This window comes from Miniopterus natalensis, chromosome 11 (genome assembly GCF_054644295.1).
Source record: "Miniopterus natalensis isolate mMinNat1 chromosome 11, mMinNat1.hap1, whole genome shotgun sequence".
Taxonomy (NCBI): Eukaryota; Metazoa; Chordata; class Mammalia; order Chiroptera; family Miniopteridae; genus Miniopterus; species Miniopterus natalensis.
Window position 1 is genome coordinate 25964379 of NC_142091.1, and position 12513 is coordinate 25976891.

The 12513-nt window shown below is 45.1% G+C and overlaps 1 protein-coding gene across 1 annotated transcript in view; it reads right to left on the reverse strand.

Moving 5' to 3' along the window:
• Positions 1-12513, reverse strand: part of FAT3 (FAT atypical cadherin 3) — a 607947-nt gene that overhangs the window by 169875 nt on the left and 425559 nt on the right. The window contains exon 4 of the mRNA XM_087821612.1: positions 9532-9593. Coding sequence (XP_087677738.1) covers positions 9532-9593 — 62 coding nt within the window. The remainder of the gene's footprint in view (positions 1-9531; positions 9594-12513) is intronic.

Sequence of the window (12513 nt, forward strand, 5' to 3'; positions counted from 1 at the left end):
GACAACCCTCTCAGCATTTCACTAAACCAGTCTGGACACCAAATAAACGAGGCTGGGAGCCCCTGATTTGCCAGAAAAGCAAGTCACTTGGAAGGTCCTGAAACAACAGCTCATTTGATCAAAGCTGTCTGCAGCAGGCAGGAGGCAAGCCAAAGTAGCTTTTCCTTTTCATTAGTAGAGGCACTTGAGTTGGAATCTCATGTCCTGCTCCTGCTGCCGTTACATTTTTATTTTCCCACAGATGGACTTAAAGTGCCCAACTGGGTCATGCACATCTGGTGTTAGGCATGGGCTTGGATGGTTTCTGAAGGGCCCAAATGAAATCGGACTGGACAGGTCATTCCACAGCTCAGAGAGTATGCTGCACAAAATAAACCAGGAAAGCAACACTATGGAAAAAGAGGGGAAGAGCTTCAGAGGCGCAGGACAGAGGGTCAGTTTAGCATCCCCACACTAGGGGGAGAAGCAGCCTGGCTTCCAGGTTGTGTGATTCCCAGTGGGGAGTTCAGGGATAAGCCATTTATGTGACCAGACCTGCAGGGTGGGAGGTTCTCCCCGACTCCTTCCCTCCACAGAGGACCCCACCAGCACTTGCCCAGGAAGGCCTGAAGGAAGCCACAGCATAGCACCACAATCTGAAACCATTCACAAGTGATCACAAAAGCAGAGCCCCTGTTCCCAGCTCAACAAGCTGTGACCTGCCTGAAGCAATTATCACCAGGCAGAGCTCAAAAGCCGGCTCATTTCCATTTCCACGCTGAGCCACTGGATTGGAAGGACCCTCCCAGGTCAAAGGGAACAGGTGTCATTTACTATTGCTCTATTAATTTAGGATTCAGCTTCAATGGGGAACAAAATAAATGCAACCTTGCACTACCAGGTAAATTGGAGGTGGTTATTTATGGAATCAAGGATTTATTTCAGACAACTCTCCTACTGTGTTTGCCTGCAGATTATTAACTTGGAGGCTAACCAGGGACACAGACAAGCAAGGCTAAGAAGTGAAGGACTGCCAGAGAGAGACAAAGCAGACAGGAGGCCCAGGAAATTCTCTGTAATCCAAGGACCCATAGCACCCTCTCCCTTCCTTGGTTCATAGCAGAGGGGTTACAAAGACACCCTCAGCTGAGATCCTAACCAAGTCCTCACACACACTGTCATTTCCAACCTCAACAGGGTCTCAAGAGACCCTGGGCTCATTTCTTATATTTCTATGGCTCCAAAGGGGCACATTGTGAAAAAATGTGGGGCGAAGAGATGACAGGAAACAAATTGTATTCTATAATACCTGTGAATTATTTTATTGTGAGAGGATTACAAATTATGAGGCAGGTAAGAAGAAAAATCTTCCTTTACATCGTGTTGCAAAACGGGGGCTCAATGGTGTATACAATGTTAAGAAAATGGAGGTGTCAACATGTAATATAGGGAGATTTGACATGTAGATCCAACTTTGTTGTTTTAGAAAAAAGTAAGAGTTTCTGATGAAACTGGGCTCACCTGTCTCCACACCTGCCACTGGCTGATTAGAAGGGGCAGGTCTGCCATGCTTTCCCCTCTATCCCCACAGCACACATGCTGTTCCTCTGAATTACCTGTCCAGCCTGTGGGCATCTCGCACTATCTGTTTTGAACAAACTATCTTTGAGAATGAATATTTGCTTTGAAAAATTCGTGTGTGTGTCTGATTCAATATTTACTCTGGCCATATGGGGAATACAGCTGCAATTCACACTACTGGGAAGATTTCACAACGGATCACTCTTCAGGGCCTCACCAACCTGAACTGTTCTGCAGGAATTGGAATTGCAACAGATGTGCAAGTGTGTGTGCACACACCACCATCACCACAACTACTGCCACCACCACTCCTTGTTTAACTGGATTAGGGGTGCCACAGCCACCCTGACTGCCCTGCTGACACCATTCCAGGGCATTATCCCAGATGTAAGAAAAATGTACTTCTGAGCAGGGGTTTTTTCCTGAGCTGGAACAAATCCCATGGGTAAAGCTGGAGGGTTTCTGGGAAGGACGGGCAGGAAACCTCAGTGAAGAGTGTGGAGGAGGCAGCCCTCAGGGGAAGCAGTTAGAAGCTGACCTAGGCCCTAAGGGGGCCTTCCATGAAGATTTTAACTGGTAACATGGAGATAACCATATTTAGATAGCAGTCTTATACTTCTAGACTGCAGTTGTGGTTGTCCCAGTCCCTTAGTAAAGTCAGATACATTGAGATAGCCTTGTTAGGTGGGGGAGAAGTAAGGGGAAGGCCAGGCCAGGAAATGAAGCATAGTCTGCTGTATGAGTTAGTGTCAGGTTCACATAACAATGGGTAAAGACTGGGTGGCTGACACAACAGAAATTCATTTATTCACAATTCTGGAGGCTAGAAGCCTGAGGTCAGGGTGTCGACAGGGTGGGTTTTTCATGTGGCCCCTTTCCCTGGCTCATAGATGGCTGTCTTCTCCCTGTGTCCTCACACAGCCGTCCTTTTATATGTGTCTGGTTCAAATTTCTTTTTTTTATAAGGACAGCAATCATACTGGATTAGGGCCTACCTGAAAGACCTCATTTTAATTTAGTTACCTCTTAAAAAAATTTTTTTTAACTGATTTGAGGAGACATTGATTGGTCATGCCAATTATTTATGCATTCATTGGTTGATACTTCTGATTCTTGTCATGCCTGACTGGGGATCGAACCTGTAACCTTGGCATATTGGGACAATGCTCCAACCAACTAAGCTACTTGACAAGTTCCTAATTACTTCTTTAAGATTCCAAATAAGGTCACATTCTGAAGTAATGGGGACTAGGACATCTACATATGACTTCTGGAGGTGGTATAATTCAGCCCATAACAACTGGTCTATAGTCATCCTTCTGCTGGAACCCAAGCTGGTGCTCACAGTGTGGGCACAGCATCCTCTCAGGTGGACTTTGTCTTGGAGCTCAAGGAAGTAGCCAGCAGCAGAGAGAGCCCCTCTGGGCAGTGAAGGGCAGAGCAGTGTGTGCTGAGGGGTAGCTGAAGGGGTGGTGAATGGACAACCAAAGAGAGTAAGAGAAAACCTCCTCTTTTCAGACATGTATATGCTGATCCCTCAGTGTGGGCTGACCTGACACCTGGCAAATCTGATAGCAAATGACAGTGGGGAAAGATGATTCAGTTTGCCACAATTCAGTATGCTGATGGATGTTTAGGGCCTTATCTGTTCTATAAAGGGAGGAAGACATCTACTGGACATTATTATGAAGTGACCTTATGACCTTGGATCTCTTCTTTTCTCAGTCTGTTTCTTCATCTCTATAATGGGAGAGAAGCAGTTTGGATGATATGAATGAAAAACAGCTCCTTGATTCCAGGACAGCAGCTAACTCTAGTAGCTCGTGAATAATCAACAGTTTAATCTCTTAGAGACCTCCGTGTTAAAGGCAAAGAAAAAAAACACTCCAATAACAGAACCTTGGTGCCCACCCCAATGCCAGGCCTGGAATAAGCATATGGTAAAGCTTTTAAGACAGGAGGAGAAAAGAGTGAGTTTCCATTCACTTAACTGAAGTGACACAACATGAATATGAACAACTGAGGTTGGAAAAGGTGTGGTCCTAGAAGTAGAGAACAGGGAGAGGGTGCCATTCTCTCTTGGGAGCTCCGGAAAACAGAAAGCGTGCCCAGCTCTCCTCCTGAGTCCCGAGTCTGCTGTTTATGTGCAGGTACACTCCTTTTTTTGAGGCCCGAAGGGTACTTCCTGCAAAGTTTTTGAGGTTGTCAGAAAGAGGAACCTAATGAGAGAAACTCCCATTTCTTTTGGAGTTAAATGATCAAAATATGGACTTCTTAATGGGTTGAAATAGGCCTGTGATTCTGCACCACCAGAAATTACCATCATTTCCAAAGCAGATACTTACCAAACCACTAAGGAGTGCACTCACTGAAGTAATCAATTTGCACCCGAAGGCAAGGAGGAAGTGTTATAAAACCTTACCAAAGGGCAGTATTTTCCCCCTCAGAAAATAAAACTCTAAAAAGGGCTGAAGATTTCAGACAGGAAGAGAAAACAGGCACATGAGGTGCCCCTTACAAGGGATGAGGGCTTTGGGTGAGAATGCAAAGGGGCAGATACGAGACAGCTTAGGTCTAGTGTGTTCCTCTGTAATGTGTTTTGCTATTGACACCAACCGTGCTATAAAATGTCCCCACGTTCTCCTGGCTACTTGAAGTTACAGGCACACACAACATCATTTCTCACCCTCTGTTTTAACGCTGGTTACTGGGTCTTGTCATCTCTCTTGATTTGCAAATAAAATACTCTCTCTGTTCTCTTATCAGAACCATCCAGCCCTGAAGGGAGAAGCATTTCAAGACCAAAAGGGTGGCGATAATACTCTTTCAGCAAGCAAGATGCAAACTCACACATAATTAAGGCGGCACTATAGACTTGTTGAAGTGGTCATATCGTTTAAGAATAGTCCAACTGCTTGCTATAAGCTGTTCATACTACTGGGGCCAGTACTGGAAAAGAAAGGGAACTGACCAGGTGTTTGTTGAGGACAAGGGGAAAAGGGAGGGGACAGAAAAGAGGGAGGGACAAACAGCGGTTTAGTAGTGTCTCTGCCTGCCAGCCCCTTCGTGTAGTGCACCCATGAGGTAGGGATTATTAGCTCCATTTTACACATGACGAAATGGAGGCTCAAAGCAAATGGAAAGAGGCAGTGTGTTCCATTCTTTTTGTCTCAGAGCTCATGCACTTGACAGTGTGCTAATACTCTCCCCACCCCCTCCATGATCTCATCCGGAGATAAAATAAAGGTGTCTTAGAATAATCACTCATTCACAGGACATTTATTGAGTGTGTCCCATTTTTCAGGTATGGGGCTGGGTGCTCTGAAAACAGAGACGAGTAAGACGGTTGGTGCTGGCAACAGCCACCACAGTTCCCAGAACACTTACTGCCTAACAGGTGGCACCCTGAGCATTTTTTTACCTGTCCTTAAGTATACTCTTTATATCAACCCTATGTTAGGAATTGTTATCCCCACTTTACAGATGAGGAAAAGGGGGTCCAGTGAGGTCCAACAGCCTATCTAAGCTCTGTGAGCAGTCCCAAAATAGCATCTCGGGCTCGCCTGAATTTAACACCCATGCCTTCCCACACCACTTCCATTCACTCTCTTGATAAATCAAGTTTCAAGCCCACAAGGAGTTCAAATTTAGGAGGTGAGGAAACAAGCTGTACAATTGATTATAATATAAGAAAAAATTAGTACCTTTACTCCCTCATTTCCCAGCTGCCTTCTCTAATAATGAGGTAATCAGGGCTGAAGTCACAACCACTAAGCTACAACCTTAATTCACTGTTGAGTTTATGCATCCATTATCGACTTCCTGCATCTCTTTGCTGGAATTAAGCTTCTACCTCCCTATAATAATAATTGGCTATAAAGTTATGTATATGACTTTGAATAAGTGAGCTGAAAATCCCATATTTTTGCATTTTATGGGAGGGAGAGAAGACCAGACTAATATTTTCACATAACAGACTTCCAAATTAGGCAAGAGTTTAACATTTAGAATTCACCTAAGCAGTGGAAGCTATCCTTGTGAATTTTTCTACAGTTCTTTGCTGCTCTTGCTTCTTTAGCAAGTCCCTTGGATTCTGTTAATAACTTTCCTCCTCTAGTCAGAGATTTAAGGTGAATGTTTACAGATTCAAAAACCCTTACAGCCCATACATGGTCCAGCTAAATATCTTAAATCAATGTACCGGCAGACACCTAGCAGTGCACAATCAAAGTGCACTTCTATCATGAGGGTAGCAAAGTATAAACAAATCATTAATGTCCTCCTGGTTACCTACTCCTGAGAGTACCTGCCAGATCAGCTTCTACATGGGCCCTTTAAAGAAGAGAAATATTATTTTATGGGGACTAAGATATAAAATAGAGCCAGAAGGTTAATAGGAGTTTAAGAAGAGCATAGGGTTATCTTAGCAATTAAAGGCTCTCCAAGAGGTTAATCACCCACACACAGCACTTACAAATGGCACATGTATCAACAGTTACAAAAACTTGTGTGCAGAACAGAACTCTAATCTGCACTCTGGATGATGTTTGTTTGTTTGTTTGTTTATTTAGTGGGGCTGAGTTAAAGCGAAATTCTTTCCATGATCCATTCAGAAAAAAAGAAATTGTCATTTAAACTGTCACAGCAGTGTTATGTGCGAAAAAAACACAATGTGGCCAAGAATTATACAATTGAGAGAGAGAGAGGGAGGGAGATTTAACTGGTTTCTGTAGCAGGGGTGTTTACTAAATGAAAGAGTGTGTATGATGAGGGGTCCCTGGGGTGTGCAGTGGGCACATTGGTTTGGTTCAAATGACCTGCAGTTTTAAAAATCTCCACTTTGAAAACAGAAAAGCCAGTGTGCTGCTGCTTGGCCAGAATCACGAGGGTTTTGTACGAGACAACAATCCCCTTTGAACCACTGCCTTTGCCCTACTGAAATAACTCTAGGCCCAGCACGGAACCGCGCCTGTCCAGGGTGCCATGTCAGCAAACTGAAGCTCAGGTAACTTTCATGACCCTGTAAATGCTCTGCTTGACCAGAAACGCAGCATATCCGGTCAGTCAATCCCAGCCGCCAAACCAACCCTGGGCCTCCGCGCCCCGAACAAGGCCGACTGTGTGGCCCCGGGCAATTACGTGCTTCCTATTTCCTCTTCCTTGTTGTTTATTCTTTAAAAAAATATATTGGTTTTTAGAGAGAGAGGAAGGGAGTGGGGGGGAGAGAGAGAAACATCGATCGGCTGGCTGCCTCCTGCACACCCCCTACTGGGGATCAAGCCCACAACCCAGGCATGTGCCCTGACCTGGAATCGAACCAGCAACCTTTCAGTGCAACGGAAGCTGCCCAACCAACCGAGCCACACTGGCCAGGCTGCTTTATTCTATTGAAGCATCCTGCCTTCACCCCTTTTTTGCTGTTCTCTGAATGGAGACAGTCTGCTTCATGAAGTGTTAAATAAAGTTTGTTTCTATCACCTAAACAGTTTTCTTTAATCATTTTTTAACAACACTCATTCAAACCACCGTCACTGTCACCTGGCTCCCTCTAAAACACCCCATAGTCTCTCCACTACTTGTGCCCTGCTCCAGCCTGTCTCTGCCTAGCAGGGCAGCCATCCACCTCTTGCACTGGATGTCACCATCACCCCATATCATGTCACCTCTGCCTAACGGCTTTCCACTGCACTCAGAAAATTATTCAGAACCATTACCGCAGCCCTGTGCTTTCTCCAACTTGATATACTATCATGTTTATGCCCCTCCACCTTTCTACCCTTAATCATGCTGGCCTTGGTGGTCATACTGGCCTTGAACAGGATCTTGGCTTCGTGTCACTAAGATGCACCTCTTTAAGAGGCCCTCTAACCAGTCTATTGAATGTCGCCCACCCCACCCCCCTCAGGCACTTCCACGGAACCTTCTCTGAGCGGCCTCAGGGAGCTTGTATCTGAAGTCATAGCATTTACGTCTTTATCACGTGTCTTCCCCTCCTCCAGGTTCACTCTGTATCACCAGCACGCAGGGCAGTCCCCAGAACACGGCGAGTCCATTGGCCACGCCTGTGCTGCTTCTGCATGTCGGCGCCTGGAGCTACGATCATCTTGGAATGTGGGGATGAAGCTGCATCTTTAGGAGGCTCAGGTATTATGACACCATATGACAATAATTAAAATGACGGTGGTTATAACTACACTTTACTGAGCATCTCCTTAGCACCAGATATTGGACTGAACGTTTTACACATATTTCATATTTGAATCTCCCAACAGCCCTATAAAGTTGTTATGAACGACTTCCTTAGGCAGATTATACCAGACACTAAGAAATGATGTTCCAGATGCATCTGTGTCAGAGGCTAAAGAACCAAAATGTTTGGTCATTGTTGATGTAAATCTGTAGAGGATATAAACCATTAAGGGTTCCTTTGGGAAGTAAATTCACATGCCTGGAAAACACTCTTGTGTTCTTCTCTACAGTCACACTCTGCACCACACACACCCTGAGGACACCACCTTTCCAGGGACACGCCAGTAAGTGATGGCAGGCAGATTCCCCAGCTAATGAGACAACCCTCCCTTTTCCCTGCTGGGAGGTAGTGGGTTCAACTATCTGGGAACACAGCCTCTCCAGGAGTCCTGGACTCTCTGCTGCAAAGGCAGGGAGCCCATAAATACAATATAAAGTGTTATTATTCTGGCAAACATACTCTAATTCTGGACGAGGTACATACGGCAGCCCATCAGTATAATTTTGAAAAAAAAAATTACCTTTTGGCAGCCTGGAGTCCTTCATCTTTATAAGATGATAGCAGTGTTTTAAAAGGGTTATCAGAACGCTGCATGATAATAATAATCCTTTATTATGTATAACGTTTTAAGAGTTTTAAAAATACTTTGATATAAAAATAGAAGATTTGATCCTAATAGCGATCCTTTGAGGTATATGAATTAGTCATTATTTGTTACATTTCACAGTAGGGGAAACTGAGGTCCAGGGCAATCAAACAGGTTCCGAGGCTTCACTCAAATCACGGCAGGGCAGCTCCAAGACCCAATGGCAGTGATTCGTTGCCCACTGTTCTTTATATGTCATTACGTGTGTGTGTGTGTGTGTGTGTGTGTGCGCGCGCGCCCATGGGCATGAGTGTATGCCAGGAGGACCTGTGAATTCCAGTGTTTCTCGGGGCCTAACAGATCATCTGAGAAGCACGGACACACTGCAAAACCTCAATAAAGCCACAACTTCTAAGCACTGTCATCTGCTCTGTACCAGACGATCACACCTAAACCACAATGTCAGGCACAATGCTCAGACTCCAAGCTTCTCAGTGAAGATGCTTGATACGTACAGAAACTGTTCCACAAAGCTCTTTCATATCTATTTTTTCACCCTTTGCCTTATGGTGTGTTTTTTTTTCCCCTTCCAGAAATAATGCTCTTATAGTTTATAATGCTGCTGTTTCTGTCTTAATGAATTATCAGAGTGTATTTTAGAGTTTCAGAAACAGTCATCTCGGGCAGTGAATCAACTCACAGCCCTCTCTTCCTCAGCCCTCTCCCAGAAAACAAGAGGAACAAAGCAAGACACTTCCCAAACGACGCCCTTCACTTCGCCAGAGCACTGCTGCTCCTCTTTACATAGGAGGCCGCAGTGGCCCTGAGGGCTCCTCCGCTCCTGAACTTGCTTTTCCTATTGTTGACCAAGGAGCCTGACGTCAGGGCAGAGATGTCCATGCATCTGCTTGTTTGCAGCAAAATGCAAAGGCTGCTCTGCCACCTTGCTCAGCACACAGGAGGGCATTCCGAGCAACGCACCAGAAGTCTCCAAATTCAGAACCAGTCAGCCCAAGAGAAGCAGTTTCATTGTGGAAGCCAGTGATCGACGGCATTAAAGTTCTAGTTTATGTGGAAGGTTAAATTAGTTTAGTGAAAGTCACTTTTAATAAATGCCAGTTCCCTCTGTACTTACCTCCAGGAAATGTTCTGCCTGTTGTTCTCGATCCAGTTTTCTTGAAGTTGTGGTAATCAGACCTGTGTAGAAAGGAGAATATTTGACTTTTAAATATCTGGGGCGAGTGGATTACTGAGCATGGGAAATAAAGTCCAATTAAAGCAAAAGCAAAAGTGATGGGAACAATAATTTTCCAGTCCCCAGTGGCAACTAGATGGTCTCAGAATTATCTTTTATTTTGGAGGGGGGGGGATGAGCAATTTAGGAATCTTCAGAATTATTCTTAAAACAAAATAACATTTAGAAAGAAAACCTGACAAATGTGTTAGGGTTTCGCTTACCTCAGGTATTGTAATCACTTTGGGGAGGTAAAAACTCACTAAAGAACCATTGTTGTCCTGATAATGAGGAGTTTCAATGATTTATTTGCATATGACTAAAATTCCGTAGAGTTCAGAGTTCTTGAACAATTAATACGTTGTTGATGCCTATTAGATTCAGGCTATGAAACAGTACTTTCTTATTTAACTTTTTTAATGCTTATAATATTTTTTGTTAAACTTGACAAAGAAGGTTATTTCTGTAATAACTATTGTACACAAAATTATTGCAAATTTAATCACTCACACACCTAAGATTTCATACTGTAATTTTATCATTGTATTATATGTGTTTAAATCTTCACACAAAATAAGACCCACATGGGAAATATCTATCCTTCCTTTGAATGGTGCTTCTCATAAATGAATCACCCCCTTGAGTATAAAGACAAAGAAAAGGGAACAAGAAGACAAAACCTTCAGCCACCCAGCTTATTGCACCCATTTGTCTTCGCAGTTTTTATTATTATTATTATTGTCAAATGGCAATTAGGAGGTCAAACTTACATTCCATTTCTTGATTCTACAATGTCCCTAAAGACAAGGGACTATGGATTGGGCTGTTTTCATGACATATACTGATTGACAGGAAATCACAGAGAGAAAATCACATGAAAAGCTCACTCCCAAGGCTGGCAAGGTACGTGAGATAAGGGAAGGTATTTTACCGAGGTTGGCCTAGGGTCTCATGACCTCCAGTTTTTATTTTACACAGAAGTGGTGGGTGGGAGTATGGGGTGGGCTTTAGAGAAAGCCAACAAGAGGCCACAGCAGGTTAAATGACCTTCAAAATGAAATCCCACTGGGAGGAGCAGGGCTCTTGACCAGCTGGTCCCCCCTCCTCACTCTCATCTGTCTACACTCCCATGGAAGGGAAACCTATGTTCCCATCACACAAATGACCTGCCTTTCTGTGGCTTCTTTCTGGACTATGCCCCACTTCACTGCTTCACCCACAGACGTTTCAGCTTTAGGTCAGGTGTTAGCTCAGGTGTTAGGGAGGTGACCTCTCTCCAGGGTTAGGTGCCCACCTGCCACATCCCAACAGAATGGGCATCCTCCGCCTTCATTGCTCTTGTCCTCTACGAGCACCTTCATTTGCTCATATGTCTGCATTTTCCCACTAGGCAGAGTTACCAAGTTCCTTCTTGGGAAGGACCTGCCTTTTCATTCTGAAGCCCTGGTGCCCGCCTAGCTCCTGGCCTAAAACAAAGAATGGGAACTTCATTAACTCTCAGTTGACAAACATTGCTGTGAAAGCAAGAGATTATTTATATTCTAATCTTCAGTTTTGCTACAGGCCCGGAATGTGTTTGCTCAGGAGGGTACCGCCTGGTGTGTGGAGAGTGTGTGATGGTGGGCAGAGGATATGTGCCTTTAGCATTCATTTGAAGCCAGGGTTGAGATCCTCCCTGCGAATGGTGAAGGGCTCAGCGCTCTTGGATACAAAGATGAGCTGTTGTTCGAGGGTATGGAGAGAAGACTGTTACCAGGAATCAAAGTGAGAGAATCAGTAACTTCTCCAGCTCCCCATCAAAACCTCCCAGGAATCTCAAAAAACAGGTTCCGTGTCCCACTCCCAGCCCTCCTCAGCTGCATCCGAATCTCTCGGGGTGACCCGCTGATTCCGAGAGAAGGCTCTATGTAACGCCACGACGCTCTGCTGGATCTCACCGTGACTCTGTACTGACACTGACGTTTCTGCTCAGCCACAGGCAAGAGGGAAGCGCTCAGCTGTTCCCGCATCTGAAGCAAACGGCGGGGCTCAGTGTACACATGGGGGCGAGCCAGGGGGAGGTGGAGATGCCGTGCGGGTGCCCCGGTGGGCAGGGCGATAAAGGGGGAGTAAAGGGGAGCACGGCTCTAACTCATGTTGACTGTGGGCCGATGTGGTCCCACCAGTGGGTGTCTAATGCACCAAGCCGGCGCCTTCATTTTCAGGATATTCTATATACAAGGTCCTATGTCACGGAGGCTCTTTCCAAGTGAGAAGTAACTGTCTTCTCAAAGGGCGGCGGGAGGCTTTCCCCTCTTCGGGGGGCGTTCTCTGTGAGAGATTACAAGGGGAATGAGAAATACTTGTTACACTGAGGCTCTGAATCGGTGAAGGGCTGTCAGCTGCCACTCTGCTGCTTGCCTGCTGCTCTTCCAGACAGAAAAGACCAGGAGCCCTTTGTCCTCTGCTCCTCTGAGGACACTCGTGTCATTTTAGGTCCTACTCACCCGGGTCATGCAACCACAGCCCGCTGTGGTGTAACTGGGCACAGGAAAGAGGTCAGCTTCCTCCCCTGATCATTCTTAGGGTCATTTTCTAGTTAAATATTTTCACAAAGTACAAATATCACTGGGAGAGCAGTGTGACTCCCCTCCCATCTGTATACCTTCACCAAGATGTTTTCCACATATTTATCAGCCAACAGAGAAAGCTACAGGCTTCCTGAAAAGTCTGAAACAACATACACAGCAGTGAACCTGGAGCTGTGAGAGAGGCGAGCAGTTTCTGATCCTGGAAGTAAGGTAGGCCAGCCTCTGTAGGCTTCAGGTCTCTAGGTTTGTATTGCCTTTATTTTCACAGAAATAAGGTAAAGGTATTTAATTCAAAAGTGAAAATTGGTAGGAA